General features: G+C 35.1%; 1 protein-coding gene across 1 annotated transcript; it reads right to left on the bottom strand.

Moving 5' to 3' along the window:
- Nucleotides 1-1,370: 1,370 nt before the first annotated feature.
- Nucleotides 1,371-15,012, bottom strand: LOC124157558 (epoxide hydrolase 4-like). Its single transcript, XM_046532388.1, has 7 exons — nucleotides 14,501-15,012; nucleotides 14,108-14,232; nucleotides 11,922-12,034; nucleotides 11,236-11,398; nucleotides 5,105-5,259; nucleotides 3,906-4,202; nucleotides 1,371-2,284 (listed from the first exon to the last, which is right to left on the bottom strand). The coding sequence occupies exons 1-7, from the start codon at nucleotides 14,726-14,728 to the stop codon at nucleotides 2,064-2,066; spliced, it is 1,302 nt and encodes a 433-aa protein (XP_046388344.1). The 5' UTR covers nucleotides 14,729-15,012; the 3' UTR covers nucleotides 1,371-2,063.
- Nucleotides 15,013-18,919: the final 3,907 nt, after the last annotated feature.

The following is an 18,919-nucleotide window of genomic DNA, read 5'->3' as shown; positions in this document are numbered from 1 at the left end:
CATGCACAGTGTAACTGATTGTATATGGAAGTTATGATTCAATTTTCAGTCGAAGTAACATAGGTGGTTCAATAAGAAATGTTCCTTTTCAGTCAACATGGTAGAACCAACAGAACAACTTTTCCTTGAAATTGCCTATCCTCCGATTAATATTGATTACCTTCAGAGGAAATATCCCTGCCTCAGTCCAACTCTCGCTGAAATTTAAATATTTCGATATGCTCTCCCTCCAGACCTACCAAAAACAGACCACTTGTTTTTAAATCTCTGCTATATAACTAACAAAGAAAGGGAAAACTGATTAGCCTAATCTAGAAAGGGACAAAATTATGTTCCAAAAGTTTTAGGTGGGTTAGGATTCAATAAAATATTTTCTGTGATACTAGATTTCACAGCATATCAAGAACAGAACTTGAGGTTCGTAAGCCATTTATTTATACTTTCATGAAGAGTGAAGTATAAATTGGAGGAAGATGAATTTTAAGAATAAGGTATCTACTTATTGACAGAGCTTCAAGCAATTCACCACGCTTATGGAAGAAAAGTGCTCCCTGTGCATATTGGCATCAGCAGACCTATCTGAGAGGGGTCTCCGTTGAGGAATTGCTGGGATGAGCTCATCCACTGAGAACAATTCATTAGATGCAATGGCGGACGGAGGATAGGGACAGGAAGCTTGGGGGTTCTCCTCTCCAGTATTTGTCAGTGTATTGTAGGAATATTTTTGGACGAGAAAGAAATGAAAGGTGATATTTTGCACTTGCCAGGCCACACCTTGAATATGCAGCCTTGAGCCTATGGAAACTGGTGAAGAAAGACATAATCCGTGAACTGAATAAAATACAAAGAAAGCCACACAATTTGTCTAAAACTGTTACAGATTTTCAGGAAGCATTACACACATGTTCAACTAATTAGGTTGGCAGCCTCCGGAGATTCAGAGGTATCCTTCTAGGCTTGAGCAATTGAGAATGGATATCTTTAACAGCAACACTGAGATCATCATATTAAAACACCACTACATTTCTAAGTATGACAGAAATGATAAATTAAGAGAGATAAACAGAAGAAGAGCAATGAACAAAAGAGAGAGCCAAACAGATAGGATAGAACAGATAATCCATTTCTCCCCGCACAATAAAAGGCTATATAATTGCTAGTGAAAATTTTTTCCGAGCATCTCCTTTTTATGTGTAAATGGCTGGTGTCCCAACACTCCTGAGATGATTTTTTAATGAGGACAATAAAAAAAATCATCCCAGACCTTACGTGAGATAAAATGGGTAAACTTTCTGTCCTTAAACACACATGCTAACAAAATGGGATAAAACAATTCATTAAGGATAAGGGATATAAAAGAATGCACAACATAAAATATCATTTCCATCTATTTAAAAGTCCTTAGGTTCAACTTTTGTAGAATATCAAAACTGTACAAAACTATCAAAATTATATTTCTGGCAAACAACCTGAATAAGATTGTATAAAAATAACAATTTAAGAAATATGGCATTTAACAAGGGGTTTCACTTTTGGCTGAGCATATTGCACTTTTTGACATTGTTTTGTAAGAATCATCCCGCAACACTCATAACAGCAAACATTCAACAAACAAACATGGCATTTAAAATATAATGGAATAATTTATACCACAAACATGCATATAAACTACACATATGAAAACAAGGAATAATGCTTACCCTGAAGTATGACTTCACAAAATGTGACATGGACTTTGTATCCCTATAACTATGTATGCACAATCTGAACACAACTCAGTTGCAACACAAGCACACAGTGCTTCATCACTCATTCAGTTTTTTCTTCAGCACTGAAAAACCAAAAGCACCAGGCATGCTTATAATATCAATCTGGAGGAGAGAAATAATTTTTAGGAACCCACGCAATTTGTATTCAACCCACTGTACGAAAATATATAAAGGTTTATTGCACTATCAGTCTTTGGAACAACTCAGGAACTTGAAAACTTCACTTCAAGATGAGAAAAGTTACTCTTTCCTGACTTGAATCAGAGGAACATAAAAAAGTCACTTCCTGTAAGATCATGCCTTCCCTGTATGGATGTAACCATTTGAAATACGACTCAATGAGCTGTCATCATGCCCAATGCCAACTGTTCCTTTCTTTGCTGCATCAAGAACTTGGTTTCCATAACGAACAGTCGATGAAACCCATGATGATTCGAGGACTCTGTTGACTAATCTTTTGTGGAGCCCTTCTCCATTACTGCATTGCACCTTCTCTTTCTCCGGAGAACATTGAACTGAAAGAAGAAAACTTATTACTTTGTGAAACAGGCAAGGTATGAATGTCTGATTTATTGAGGAATAAGGAGTACTTATTAACTCTTATTATTATAAGCAGTCTTATTAACTCAAAAAATATAATGAAGAGCAGAAAAATATTATCTGATACACATATAAATAAAAACCATGACACATATATCATTAAATTTCTAACAGGTACAGAGCACAACCTGAATGACTAAAAGCAAAAGTGATGCTCAACATTGAAGGAGTGAGTGTACATAATAAGGAAAAATCGCCATTAGATATACCTATATCTCCAAATGTAGTCCCCCCCCTCCTAATTTTGAGGCTTCAGTTTCGGGAAAAGTTAAATAAATGCGTTTGAATATAGTCCCCCCCTTTACTTTTACCACAGGCATTTTTGGAAAAAAAGGGAGGACTATATCCAGACATGTACGGTATATCCCAAATATGATTTTTCTGGACTGTGACCGTGTCCAATAGTGGCAAGTCCTTCCTCAGCTTTCACTAGGGAAGGCATCAATAACACACACTAGGCAAATAAGATATAGAGGGGAAGAGGATCTAACAGCCGCCACAACTGCAACCAACAAGCACTGGGTCAAGTATTACCAAGCGCAACAGCTTTATTCAATTCGAAAATACTTAATTGTCAAAATAGTTCCATGGAATAAATTTTGGCCCAAGAAATTTGTAAAATAACATATTAACCCTTAAAGGAAGAGGAAAACCTTACATTAAAAAAAATGGGGGAAGATGGGTATAAATTCCACCTGAATATTTACCTAATTTGAAATGATAAATTGCACATGTTACTGCGGTCATACTGTCATAACTCAAGGAATGTGACCCTTCACAACAACTTCCTTGGTTATCCCCTGTACGTCCAACCAAAAACATTGAATATAAATACAGTATTGGAATTTGAGCAATCTATAAAAGCTATTCCATTATTTGGCCCACAGTTTCTTTTAAATGTAAAATCCAAAAACAAACAAAGCACACACTCTTCTAAAGTTAATAATTAGTACATTTCAATTTATCCAATGTATCAAGTGAGTGAAACGCATCAAGCGACTGAACCAAGCATAGTAAGCTTTCATAAACCTTTTATCTAACAACTCAACGCATTAGAGAATTATGGAAAACATAACTTGAAAGAATGAGAACTAAATGAAGGTTTATAACCAAAGAAAACACTTATAAAGAGAGACTTTGTATCCTCAAAACTTTGCATTTTTATGTATTTTAGCTTCCTCTTTGATACATTAATTTTTAAGGTATCAAAGAACCTTAATCATGATTTCATAAACATAACCCATAAAATAACTTGCACACCCTTCTCAACATTTGAGAATATCAATAAACAACTGCACGATAGACCTCCACAGAAAATTCTTCAACAAATAAAGAAGGGCAAATCAAGCAACACGACCAGGAACCAAAAATGTACAAGATAAAACTTCATTGTCTCACCAATATCAGAGTACACAGGCCATTATTGAATGAGCTTTCCTATCTCAGATTGAAAAGATAATGAAATTGTGTTTCTATTATGATTTATTCTCTCACCCTCCTCATGACAATTCACAAAAATTGAATGAACGCACTCACCATGAAGAAAATCAAGTAAATAGTTATTTACTTGATCAGGAAACTCTTGGTGAGGAAAATGCTTGGCACCAGCAACTACTCTGACCATCGCACGGGCTTCTGGTGGTAAAAATTCAGTTGAGCGAACAATACTCTCGAGAGAGGCACGTTTATCTTCACCGCCAGTGATCAGTAGCACTTGCCCACCTTTCCATGACTCATCGTCCCATGATTCTTCCACTTTGCCAGGCAGAGGAGTCAATCTTACACGCACATACAGCAAATTCCTGAAGTAATTTATTGGGCCAGACCAATCCTCTGAAAAAATTGAGAAGCATTGCACTTAAACCATTAAAATTGATTTCATTAGATTGAAATTATTATCAAATGAGTTCCAGGATTTGAGAGATGTTTACATGTGACGGAAACTCTTCGATGGCAAATTTCTAAAATTTGCTTAAGCAAATTATTAGGTCATATTATTAGGTTATATTAGTTTCACTGCATGCTTTTTTATTTCATATATTACAATTTCAAACATTAAAGAACATCACACATGTCACTCCTAGATTGATGGGTAACATTTTGAATAATTATGTAATTTTTAGGAAATACAAGCATTCAAAACAGAATATTTAAAACAAATATAGCAAAAGTGGTAATGAGTTCACTTAGTGCAAGCTTGAAGAAAAAAATGAAAACAAAAAATTCTTGTCATAATTTTTAGATTATTCAATGCATACATTCAATTTATACTGAAACACTGGATACTGAGAATACTAAATTGTTACACAATATAAACACCCAAATGCAAAGGAAGATAAATTCCCCAGCAACAAATAATCTCTCCTAATAAACTTCAAAATAGTTTTTAAAAATGATTGAACAAACACAATTCTACAAATACTGCATTTTAGGCACATACTCTTCTTTTTTCAATAATCTATAGAGGATCTAATCTGGTTTGTAGGCTTTAGAGTTTCTTAGAGGATGATGATTTGTTAAACTCATAATAATTATGACAATTCATATCATAATAAAAACTGTACCTCTAAAGCAAGCAACGAACAAAGTTAAGAGAAAGGTATAACATCAGTGAAAACACTAATATAAATGCATAATATGTAGACACGTAAGCATCATTTATCAACACTGACAAGGTAATACATATTGAAAACTGAAGATCACCTATAAAGAATAAAATATCTGTGAAAACTTACCACGCCGAGAAAAAGAGTATTTATATGCTTCAAGAGCATTCATCTTCCCATCACCATTTGACTTCTCATGAGCATAACACTGTGTGATATCAGTCAGATCTTCTCTGAGGACATCAATTTCAGGTAAACCTGGTAACTGGCTAAAATACACCCACCTAAATTAACATAGAGGAGTAAAAACAAAAGGGTCATTCCATGTCAGTTCATCCAGGCATGACACCCACCGACTCGGATTTTGATGAAACTTGCCAATTTTCATCCTTCCATGCAGGAATGAAACAGTGTAAAATATTTCTTGGCTATCTCTAATAGTTTTTTTTTCACGACCATTTGAAGTTTGGGTGAAACTGCAGTTTTTCAATGAATGCGGTCTCCAGAGGCACTTGTACCTCCGGAGAGAAATAATTTGTCTCAGCCATAGTTTTCATCCGATTCTTATGAAAATTTGCAGGTTTACCATAGAAGTCATGGGGATTCCAAAACCTAATTGAAAAATATCCTAAGGAACATTGGAAATTCTCTACACTCATATGTTTCATAAGATTTTAGAAAATTTTGCATAAAAAACATGGTTCTATAAAACATCAAATTTTGACCTGAGGCAATATCTGAATCAAGCTAAATTATTTTTTCTAATATTCCTTAAGGTATGACCTACCATCTGTAAAAATAAAATTCATGGCTTTTTGCTTGCTTTGTTGTTAAAAAAAAATTTTATGCAAAAAAATCCCTTTTCACGACTCTGGTTGTCAGTGTTGGGTCCTCCTTCAATTGTGATGAAATGCTTGTGTTAACTGTTTTCTATATCTAAGCAAATATTTACAACATGAATCTGTTGCATAATACGCTCAAAAATTAAAACATTTTTTACGTGCAGGTTGTTTTTCTCCCGACAAGAAAAATATATTTTTGAAATATAATATTTTAAGGAATTCATAGCACTTACCCGTCATTGCTGGGGAAAACTTGATTGTTGCTGTATAAAACACATCTAAATACAGGATGCATGTCAATACAAGTTAACTTTCTCCATTTTGTATTGACAAAAAACTTCACGAATGTCATTTACCTCATTAATGTTGTTTTACTTTGAACAAAAAGGTTTTCAAAGTACTGGATAAAGATTTCCTTCCAGAGTATGATTCAGAAGTTCTTGATAAAGCGAGTGATATGGATGGGCTAGTTGGGTTACTAAAAGAAAAACTGGTGACAGCAGGCAGTCAGCGAGAGATAATTCAGCTACTAACACTAGCTCCGACTTCGTGGAGTAGGAAAAAAGTAGCCACCGAAATTAATGTTAGTGAATATACAATTCGGCATGCTAGGGAATTCTAAGAATGAAAGGCATCGTAGCCATACCAGATCCAATGAGGGGCAAAAACATAGAACAAACTGCAGTGGACTTAGTTCAGTCATACTTCCAAAATTACGAGTATTCATGCCTTATGCCAGGAATGTAAGATTAGGTGAGTGTGTCCAAAATGTCCGCAAGCAAAAGAGGTTACTTCTAAGTAACCTAAATGAGCTGTATGCAGCTTTTTAATTTGAATTCCCACGTGTAAACATAGGTTTTTCAAAATTCTGTCTGTTGCAACCTAAATGGTGTGTGTTGGCAGGCTCCTCTGCAACCCATTGTCTGTGCTATCCATCAGAATGCAATACTTCTTCTCCACGGATGCTCTATAGAGGAGACCTACAACGACCTATTTGACTACTTGGTATGTTCCAAAGATAACAGGGATTGCATGTTACGGCACTGTTCAGAATGTATGTCTGACAAACGACTAAAGGAGCATCTGTAAAGTAAATTTGAGGAATCTGACCCTGAAGATGAAGTGACATACAATGGGTGACAACAGATCGGACCGAATAAATTAGGTTAACAGAGACTCTGGATGAATACATCAATAGTCTGGTGAACAATCTGGAAAAACTTCTCCTACATTCCTTCGTAAACAAATCCCAGGCAAGATACCTAAAAGAACTAAAAAATAACCTACAGCCAGATGGAGTCATTGTTTTGCTGGATTTCAGTGAAAACTACCATTATGTGATACAAGATCAAGAGGTTCAGGGTCATCACTGGAATCAGGATGGTTGTTCCCTACATCCAGCGGTAATTTATACTCTTGGACAGCTGATGAAAGATATCTGTGTGTCAAGTTTGTGTGTATTTTGTGACGATCTATAACATGATGTAGCTTTCGTATTTGAGACGCAAAAAATAGTCACTCAGTTTTTAAAGAAAAGTTCCTTGAAGTAAAGAAAGTGCAATATTTCAGTGATGATTGTGCTGGCCAATATAAGAACTGTAAAAACTTTATAAACCTGTGCCATCATCACCTGGACTTTGTCTTGCATGCTTCTTGGTCTTTTTTTTCAACTAGTCATGGGAAGTCTCCATGTGATGGGATAGGTGGAACAGTTAAGTGCATTCTTACAAGAGAAAGCCTTCAGCGGGATCTGGGTAATACAATGACTTCCATTGAAAAGGTGTTTGAGTTCTGCAAGTACAAAGTGGATAAAATTTCATTTTACGTTTTAAAAAAAGAACAATTATCAATGATTCGGCAACAATTAGAAACTCGCTGGTACCTTGTAAAAACAATCCCAGGTACTCGTAGCTACCATTCTTCTATACATTATTGCGACAAAAAAAATTAGCTTTGATACCACATACAGTGTTGTCCACAATTTCTTGATAAAGCCAAGTTGGGAAGAAATTTTGACAAAATTTTGTACTAATTCTTTTGTGGCCTGCTTGTATGACAATCACTGGTTTTTTGGGCTACTTATGTCAAAGGATGTTGATCCATGTGATATAAAAGTGAAATTCTTTATCATTTTACTGACCAAAAGAGAAAGAAATATTTGCATTGTTCCTGTAAATAATGTCATTTGTTATGTGGAAACTCCTACCACAAGAGGCTCAGGACAAATGTATTACTTTTCGGAGAAAGACATTGAACGTGTGAACCGACGGCTGTTGGATTTAAAAGGAAAACTTGGAATTGCCACTACTTGGAAAAAATGTAACTCTTGTGTAACTGAAATATTAGCTTTCTCAGAGATAGGCCTCAGTGAAGACCTTGGATACTATCCTATTTAACTACAAAATGATGCACAGAAAAATCGACTATATATTGTGATTGTTCATTTATAAGTTGTGCACCATTAATAAAGGAAAACATATTCGTGAAGTTTTTTGTCAATACAAAATGGAGAAAGTTAACTTGTATTGACATGCATCCTGTATTTAGATGTGTTTTATACAGCAACAATCAAGTTTTCCCCAGCAATGACGGGTAAGTGCTATGAATTCCTTAAAATATTATATTTCAAAAATATATTTTTCTTGTCGGGAGAAAAACAACCTGCACGTAAAAAATGTTTTAATTTTTGAGCGTATTATGCAACAGATTCATGTTGTAAATATTTGCTTAGATATAGAAAACAGTTAACACAAGCATTTCATCACAATTGAAGGAGGACCCAACACTGACAACCAGAGTCGTGAAAAGGGATTTTTTTGCATAAAATTTTTTTTTAACAACAAAGCAAGCAAAAAGCCATGAATTTTATTTTTACAGATGGTAGGTCATACCTTAAGGAATATTAGAAAAAATAATTTAGCTTGATTCAGATATTGCCTCAGGTCAAAATTTGATGTTTTATAGAACCATGTTTTTTATGCAAAATTTTCTAAAATCTTATGAAACATATGAGTGTAGAGAATTTCCAATGTTCCTTAGGATATTTTTCAATTAGGTTTTGGAATCCCCATGACTTCTATGGTAAACCTGCAAATTTTCATAAGAATCGGATGAAAACTATGGCTGAGACAAATTATTTCTCTCCGGAGGTACAAGTGCCTCTGGAGACCGCATTCATTGAAAAACTGCAGTTTCACCCAAACTTCAAATGGTCGTGAAAAAAAAACTATTAGAGATAGCCAAGAAATATTTTACACTGTTTCATTCCTGCATGGAAGGATGAAAATTGGCAAGTTTCATCAAAATCCGAGTCGGTGGGTGTCATGCCTGGATGAACTGACATGGAATGACCCAAAATCATTAACAAGTTCAAATAAAAAAGGAAAAGAGGCAGTTTTGAGGAGGACCCTTCTTAAGAGAGAAACCTCCCCCAAGCCAACATTTAAGAAAAAAGCTTCTCAAAGGCTGATAAAAGAACATTTACATTTGGAGAATAGCAAATGATTAACAAAAGTTACTCCCTCCCTCCCTGTCTGGATCCATCTCTGATTATTAGCTTACGAACCACCACTGAATGGATAAAAAACACAAACAAGTTGTTTGTTATTTCAATACTCTAACATTAAAATTGCTAATTCTATTTGTATTCTACTAATACAAATATGCTATATCAATCACACTCTTCAAGCAAAAATTCAGTTAAAACATATCTTGACCATTAGTAACCTAAAAGAAAAAACAATCTCCTCAAAAAGTCTGTACTAATACACAAACGAACAGTTAAATGAAGCATGGTCTAAGTTATGGAAAATGTGGAGACTTTGCTACCAAACTCTGTTATCTTCATGATTATAAGAGTTTATAATAATATTTAGGATTTCATATGATAAGGTAACTCCTAAGTTGCAATAAGCCCACAATGAGTACCTTATTTGTTACATACAGGCGGTCCTCGACTTTCATACACTCGACTTTCGTACGTTCAAAATTGACACCTTTTATTTGACTTTCGTACGCTAAATTCGGACTTTCGGACGTTGGTCTGTAATTTTTTTTAAATTCCCGCGATGTTTATTGCGCATCTCAACATTCAATTGTTTCAAATGGCAGTATATGCGAACAATACGAACGTATATAATGAAGGGAATTGTTGGTAGTTGACTCTAATCTAGGTGATTTATTTGGGAGAGATCTGCTATAGGCTCCTCTATCAAGAGAAGAAGAAAGCCTTAATTGAACATATTTTTCAAAAGAAGTTGACTATACATCATCAAATAGCTTTCAATAAAACTAGTAAGATCTTCTTTCTAATTGTATTCTTTCGTTTGAGTGCTGTTTAATTCATGTAAACCTTCAGCAACGATATAACACGAAATATCACCCGAATTCCGTTCGTCTTTTTTGAATAACATGCGAAATATTCGCGATCACGAATGTCACCTGCCAAATGTCGAATTTTGGTGTAAATATTAAAAGGTATCCAGAGTGCGGGTTCAACAACTACATTTTGTTATGCTTCATGATATGTCCTTTTATTTATAGAGGACGTAATAAAGTGGAATGTCAACTTAAACGCTAAGAGGAAGTTTCACTCGATAGCCAACGGAGTTCTTGTTTTTTAAGCTTTTATTTGCATTTCTGCGTATTTTCGAAAGAAATTAGATGATTTTAGGAGTTTTATTGACATATTATTAAAATTAAGTCAATTGTAATGAATTCCGTGAAAAAAAAGGTTTTAGTACGTATATTCCGCTCTTTTGGAACGTAACCCTTAATTAGTATGGAAGTCAATGGTTCGACTTTCGTACAAATTTTCGAGAACGCATTGTGTACAAAAGTCGGGGACTGCCTGTATGTGTATATACTTGTGCATGATATGCACACACAAATAGTTATTTTAGAGGATGTACTTATGCTCGTGAGGTAACACCACTCATATCTAGCAGGTTACTTGATAATTATCAATTAAACTGAATTTTTCTCATGCGTAGATGAATGTTCTTTCACATATGTATAAATTAGTAATTTTCAGAACTGGAATCAAAATTAGGTAAACAAACTGAACACTTTTAATATCAACCCATAAACTTTCAGCCACCAACAACAGATGTATTGATGATTATTTTTCACACCACATAAAATTCAACATTTTTTAACTTTGATCATACATATAATGTCACTGATTAGGAATAATGAAAATGCTGGGGAAAAAAAACAAAAATATAAGCACTCTTCCCAGAATATGAGATGCATATGGTACGTGCATCGCCTATCCTAATGCACATTTCCACTCAATACCACATTAAGTCCATATATACATCACAGAATTTTATGAATGAACACTTTCATTGAATTTCTTTCAATCATCATCACGTGGAATCATTTCTAGATTGCTAGCATGAAAAAGGAATGTATTACCTTTTTCCAAATTGCACACCATGAGGAAGGACCTCCCAATATATATTTGGATGGGGGCAAGAAATGGCAACGAACTTCTTGACTAGACCTGGGTAGCTGTACGCAAGAAGCCATCCCAGAAGAGCACCAATATCATGACCAATGATCACACAAGATGACGCACCTGGAAAAGCAGCCAGATCGCATAATTGCTCAAGTAAATGCAAGCATAATTACACTCTTTCTGATAAAAAATTTATGCATACAATTTAAAGGCAGAATGATACATAAACAGCCACGCTGGCTGAAATCCACAACATAACTCACCAGAATGATGAACAGACACTACATTGAGCAGGGCTGTTAATCAATAGTCATAATCAATTTTGTTGCACCTCACCAAAAATATATGCCTGAATGCATGAAATGTAACAGCTTCTACAATGACATGTAAAATAGCACAAACATGATATGAGACTAATGAAGACAATAGAACATCTCACCTGGATGTAAATCCAAGATTTATTAGGCATTAGTGAGATGCTACAACAAAATATTTTGTTCATGAAATTAGACTTACAATATTAAACAATTGTTAAATATATTTGGATAAATTTCCTAGAAAATATGTAAAGGTTGGCTCCTTCACCTTTCATCTGAGTCGGGTAAGTTAATTTCATTTAATGATAAAATAAGAAAATACATACCCAGTGCAGTAATAAAGTCACGCAGCTCTTTAAGTAGAACTGGAACCCGATAACCTCTCCGTTGCATAGGCTTATCTGAGTCACCATATCCTTTCAAATCTAATGCTACAACCCTGTAATTCATAATTAGATCAGAATATTAAGAGGCATTCAGGAAAAAGAACCATAAGATGAAAATTAAAACCTCTGAAAAATCTGTACTTATAGAAACAATTAATTTATTACTTTCAGGTCCTTAGAATGATTTTAGACTAAGGATATGCTTCATAACTCTAACAATAAGCAAAACCTGGAACATGACTAATTGATGGTCTACTGTATCCATCCCCAGTAAATCATTAATGGCAAAATCTCTAAGAAACTGTAGTATGACGATGCATTAAGTAGAAACATTCTGATTGAGAGAAGACGATAGGAGAAGACAGTAAAAAATCGAGAGAAAAAGTTGACATAAGATAAAGTTAACCATTGGGTTAAGACATTAGAGGCAATAAGCTTGCCAATGATTTGCAGTGCACTTAAACCAGTACACCTCAATCATCAATATTGTTGTTTTAATATCCTTGAGATCAGTCAGTAAAAGAATTCACATGAGAATCTCCAATGATTTTCCTCAGCAGCTTTAAATCTAAGTCACATACAAATATAGTGGACATTAATGATGATATCAATTTTTTTAAATTCACTCCATGTAGATACTAGAACCCACTGTTTCATCAAAGATGCAAAATTGATTTATAATAAAATGATGAGCTCACCCAAGCCTTAGGACCCACAATCATTTCTCTCATAAAATACAAGGACTGCGGTAATAAATCTCAAATGAATTACTCTTGAAGGCCATCATTCACAGGGAGAGTGGCAACGATAGCAATCTTAATCAGTTTTTTAACCATTCACAACATTTGTAGGGGAAAAATTATTATGCGACAGGCTCAATCTATTACTTCTCTCATTACACAAGAGCGTAATTGATAAGTTTGCGAGAATTATGCAAACATATGATCTTGAAATTCAGGCTTAAGAGAACGCATAACTTTCAGTATATTAGTCGTATTTTGCATTATTTCCTGAAGTATTAACTGTTTAAAACCACTTGTTACCTCGAAATTTTCAGTAAATGGAGTCGAACCTTGTCAAAATTTAATTTTATATTTAACATAAAAATCTCATAGAAAAACAGAGGTGAAATGTTCAGATTTGAAATACAGGTGAAAGTCTATAAAGGTCTACTCTAAGTGTACTCTATGTGTACCCTAAAAACTTTAGGATGGCATTGCAACATTTAAAGAGGCAATAGTGCCAATAAAAAAGATCAGATACATAGGAGTGATGCATCCTCTGAAGCCACTGATCTATCATTTAGGGTAGGTTGTCATTCATGAAATCATCTCATTATGGGGGCATTTTATCTCCTTGGGCCACCTGCCCAAGCATCATCAACTGTTGTCCAGATGTAATTTTTTGTTGGCAAAATCAGCCAATGTAAGCTGACTGAAAATCGACATTCTGCCTACATTGGCTTAGACTGGAAGACTTTAACACGACCAACAGAAAGCTGATGTTGATCTAACATATCAGCTTCAAGTATCATGGCCAACTTCACCCACCAATAATGCATGCACATTGAATACATAATTTGTGCACAAAAAGTACACACTGTTGTGGTACACTTTCAGTTTTATGAGTGATGTTAAAAATCCAAGGAATATTTTGCCATGCATTTTCCATGATGCTCTTAATATTATAAATACACACCCCTGAAGTACACCATCTCCATCCATAGCACCCCAAAAATACATTATTATAATCTTGAACCTTGCAATCCCTTTTCTGTAAGGGAGATTATCTAATTTATTGGCTACGTATACAAGAATTAAAAGTTTTAATTATTCCACTGCTCCTTCATTACATCCTCTGTAATTGTGACATTTTCCAAACCAAGCAAAAAAGAGCCATGATTACACTTTCATTGTATAAGCTCAATCCTTCCCATTACATCATATTTTTAAAAACGTGACCACAGAGTTTGGTAGTCAGCCCATGAAAATATATATCCAGGGCAGTATCTCGAACAGAAATACATGACCTCGAATCGATCATGCATGCGGTGACATCAGTGGGTGGTATGCATTGTATATACATTCTAAACAAAGCACAACACAGACAGAGGCAATGGCATTCACCTGAAATGACTCGATAGCGGTGCTATTTGATGGCGCCAGCTGATCCAACAATCCGGAAAGCCGTGAAGCATAAGAATGAGAGGCTTGTTCTTGGGTCCACTTTCAACATAGTGCAGTTTGACACCCTGAACAAAATATTCAAAATTATTGTATTAATTTCTACTGCAGAGGTACACGACCCGTTGAATTCAACATTGTACTATTTTTCCTCACATCCCGTGGCCATAGTACATTGAAACTTAAGTAAATATCTATACTTGCTAGCACATAAAAAAATGAGAGTTGAACTGGAGTGATAGCACATGCACCAAGATTATCCTGAATTTTTATCACACATATGAGAGAATCCCGTATCAATCTCGCAAACTGAAACAAAGAATATATGGAACTTACATTCAATTTCACGTAGGAATGCTGGCCGAGAGAATTGTCGACCAAAAAATGCGGAGGTTTATCCCTTTGCTGCAATGCGAAAAACGTTTTTGGCCTCAAGGCCCACCGAGATAGCCTATCGAAGATCACCACAGCTCCAAATAAAATGGAGAAAAAATATATCTTGATGCGACTCCATATGGACACGATTTCAATACATTTTTCATGTGCTTTCATTTGCATGCCCATTTCACTGACCCCCACAAGACCCACGACTGCACTCGCGCTTGACTACCGTCACTTCCAATGTAACCACCTGTTGGGCTGTTGGCAACAACAATTCACACGAGGCGTAGTAATGAAGCAGAGCTGTCTACCTCCATATCTCCATTCTGACTTCCGAATGCACAAAGAGATGCGATATTTCTGAATCTAATTTTTTGTACGTGCAGATAAGAAGATAGCTGAAACGCATTCAATAAGCTAGTCCAGATGTCTCCACTAGAGGTGTAAAGTGCAAACCCCGCCCCCTCTTCCCGCAGTCCATCGTCTGCTTACCATGCTTACATCCGCTGCGTCGATGTTCTCATTCGGTCCCTTAGACCATATAAGAACTAGACCCGCCATTCCCCAACCCTACCCATGTCTCGCCGTGTGGCCAACATCTCCCCTCCGCTCCCTTCCTTCCCCGCCCACTTTTAAAGGGGCGTGACGTAACGGTTGGGACGCTCATCGTCGTAGCGCATGGCAACGAATGGGGATTCACTGTATCACTGCGGTATTTTGACCATTTTCTTCACGATTTTTCAATTAAAAGTACTAATATATATTGCGTTATGTACGAGAAGTATTCTCTCAGCCATGGTTGGATTGGTGAACTTACAATTAATAAACAGTGGCCTTTTTCGGCATTGGCAGCGACGAAAAAATATTGTGGCAGTAAAATGAAGACAATGCCCTTTGTAAACTTCCGCAGATTTTTTTCTTATCTCGTTAGCGATCTAGCATCATTCGGAACATCGTTATGAAAACATGAAATCTTGCACAAAAGTTGTAAACGGGGGAATTTTAGAGAGGAAAAGGGTCATGGTGTAAAGAATTTGCCGGTCGTCCACGAAGTAACGCGGCAACGCCTTCGCATATAGTAATTTTTAAACGGTCGATTATGCGATGCAAATTGAACTGCGCGCTAGTGCTATTAAAAAGTGATGTCAACAAATCAGCATTATTATGATTTAGGTAAGTAATTTAGTTATTTCCTAAATGCATATTTTTTTACTTAGCAGACAGCTCTCGTGTTATTTATATTTTGCGATGGTGGAAAAAGGTCTAGCGCCGGCTTTGCAAGTGACACCTACGATATAAGTTCGCTACGGAAATTTCTGGGAATAAATAATACCTATTAACATATTTATAATTAGAAAGAAAGAGAGGATTGGATTAAAATAATTTTAAAAATAAATTTGCTATAAAACAATCAATTATATATAATTCATTGAATAACTTATTAAATATTTTCATGTAATGTTGTACGTAAATTCGTACATATGTACTTACAGAGTTTTCAATTTAATTTTTTTAAACAATTTACGACATAATTTAATTTTTTATATTCTTGTCACAATACATAAGAAAAGAGGATGCGGATTCAAAAATCATCTAAGAAGTGAATCTCATTTTATTAAAAAATCCAGAAGCGATTACTCTGTCAAATGTGTGAAATATAACGGATAATTTTCTATTTTTCACGGCAGTATGATATTTCGAAGCACTTGGAGACGCAAGAGCATAAAAGATATTTAAATACTGCTGCATCTTCCTCCAAAATACAGAAATTTTTAGTAAAAACAATTTATGGAGACGAAGAAAACAAACTAGCATTAGCAGAAGGATGTCTTTCCATTCTATTTTTCATAGTCTTTCCTTCAGATGTAAGGCCTGTACATCACAATTTATCAAATCGGTTTTGCAGCGCACATATTTATGTCATAACGCCGTTCAAACAGATGCTGTTTTGTTGCCCGCAGATGTGGAAAATATTGTCTTTAAAATATATTTTTATTTCTAATTACACTGTGCGTCTTCAAATGCTGAAAGAATTTTATGAAACTGCGGAAGTCGCATGTATAAGAAAATACTTGGTTACTGTAAAACGCGCTAGTTACCTCTTTCGTCAGCTGTAGATAGAATTTTTAAATTATACCACACTATGAATTCCTACTATCTATATCAGGTTCAATATCCTAAAATTGTAGAAGAGAGTTTTGAAAAGAATCCTCAAATTTAGCTAGAGTTTAAAAACAATCAATCACCTCTTTTTCAAAATGCTATTGAAGTTATTGAAGATGATAAAATTTTGGTAATCGAAGTAGCGAATGAAGTTAAAAATATCTGAGTCAAAAGCGGTCAGAAAGTAATTTTTTTCCATTAACCATCGATAAGAGCATAAGTGAGCTCGAAGTGGGTGCAATAAATCATGCAGATATCATGAATCACGTTAAAAATTTCTATCGTAACTGCAAAGATTATTTAGAAGAGTGGACGCTATATTAAAATTATATTGAACATTTTCATTGGATTACATTAAAAGATAAACTTAATTGGAATGATGTTCTAAAATCATTCGATCATTGTGCATAAAATTTTCCATATAATAATATTTCCAAAAACGATCTTTTTAATGAGGTATCATTATTTAAAAAAATATATTGGTTAAAAAAGGGTAAAATCTTGGGCTTCAGCACAATTCTTGATAGAGTACAAATGGTTATAAATATTTCATCATTTGAAACAAAGCATATTCCATACAATATTGCCCTAAAATTAAGAAATATTCTTTGCCCTTACCACAAGCAATTGCTGCGACTGAACTCGTTTTTTCTACTGTAAATGAAGTGTGTGCATCAGAAAAGCAATTCAATGTGTGAAATATAACTAAACAAATTCGTGTGAAAAATTTCACGACCTTTTCCGCAAAAGAAATGAAGAAAAAAATCACTCAAATATAAGAAATATACCAAAGAAAAAATTATACGAAACTTAAGTTTTAATGCATCATATTTGCTATTCTTTTTGCCACCCTTATGACCTTGACGATGACCTAACTGGGTCAACGGTTGAATTTTCGTAAATGAAAGTGTTATTTTCGGGTTTCTCGGGTTCGAAAACCTGAGAATTGACATCTTGGTCAATGAAATGTAGACTTTTTTCTATCTCGATTTTTTTTAGATTAAAACCACATAAGGCAAATTAAAATTTTTGGTTTGGACCCACATTGTGAGGTCAAAAGTTCAAAATTGTAAAATTTTGCTTACACTCAACAAAACTTAGGACCTTTCCCCATAAGTGTGCCAATTTTCATGAATATTGCTCGATGCAAAGTTACTAAAATTACGGGTTAAAAATGACACACGACCGTTGGGACAGTCTTAATATTCATTTTCTAGGAATGTCACCGTTAGGTTAATCTACTAGTAATAAGTAATATTTCTAAAATAATTTTGCCTTTTTATGGACCCCTCCCTTCATCCTTTGTGAGATATCGTGGGATTTTGCCTTCTTTCTAATCTCACGTAGGATTTTTCAAAATACGTATTTTCAGTGTAAATACGTTAATCTAGGCTTCATTGTGTTGGGTTTATAAATAAAACGATTTGTTTAATTATTTTTATTGAAGATTACCGAGATCGCAATAAACTGGTTTTTGCGGAAAAAATTACGTGATACTTGCCAGGACCCTTTCTTATTACCTAGAGGGGGTGAAGCCATGGTCTAGGGGGAGGAAAGCCATGGTCTAGGGGGGGAAGCCATGATCTAGGAGGGGGGGCAAGCCAAGTTGTGACATTTTAGCATGGAAAAGATGAATGAAACCAACATTATAAGAAAATTATAACAGCGCTTTATTAGTTTATGAGATTATTTCCTTGAAAAAATAGTTTTATTTCAGTTACTTATCTTATACTAATACATATCATTTTTCGTTGGTTTGAAGAAAATTTGTTGAATACTTTCGTTTCAATTCAGTACTGATTTTGCTTAAAGACTTTTGCGATTTTTGCTTCTAGGGGGACAGCTGCTCCCCCTGCCCTTCGCTGGGTACGCCCATGTTTACATATGACATTCTTAATCAATTTATTTAATGCGATCGCTTCTCGCCTTATCTTGATTTATTTAGCTTTTTGCGCACAATCAAGGCTATAAAATGCCTTAGTTCATCGTAAAAATATATTTATTAAGTGTATAATCATTTTGCGTGCCCAATATTGTCACTTTTCAGCGACTTTGCAGCGGATGAGCGTTAAAATATCTCAAGCGCGCATACAGAATATCGTCTGCGGTCCCAACCGTGACGTCACGCGCCCTCATCCCACTCACTTCCCCGCCGTGCGATGTTGGCCACAGCGTTCCGCCCGAACGGCAGGTCTACTTACTTAAATGGTC

This window comes from Ischnura elegans, chromosome 4 (genome assembly GCF_921293095.1).
Source record: "Ischnura elegans chromosome 4, ioIscEleg1.1, whole genome shotgun sequence".
In the NCBI taxonomy this organism is placed as follows: domain Eukaryota; kingdom Metazoa; phylum Arthropoda; class Insecta; order Odonata; family Coenagrionidae; genus Ischnura; species Ischnura elegans.
The sequence above is the reverse complement of the archived record's forward strand: the minus strand, read 5'-3'. Positions and strand labels throughout refer to the sequence as shown.

Bases quoted from the DNA above. Each gene is read 5' to 3' on its own strand.
- LOC124157558 (XM_046532388.1), bottom strand. From the start codon at position 14,728: ATGGGCATGCAAATGAAAGCACATGAAAAATGTATTGAAATCGTGTCC. The intron at 12,035-14,107 runs GTGAATGCCATT...TATGAATTACAG, and splicing joins CCGCTATCGAGTCATTTCAG to GGTTGTAGCATTAGATTTGA. The intron at 11,399-11,921 runs GTATGTATTTTC...CTGCTTTTCCAG, and splicing joins TGACTTTATTACTGCACTGG to GTGCGTCATCTTGTGTGATC.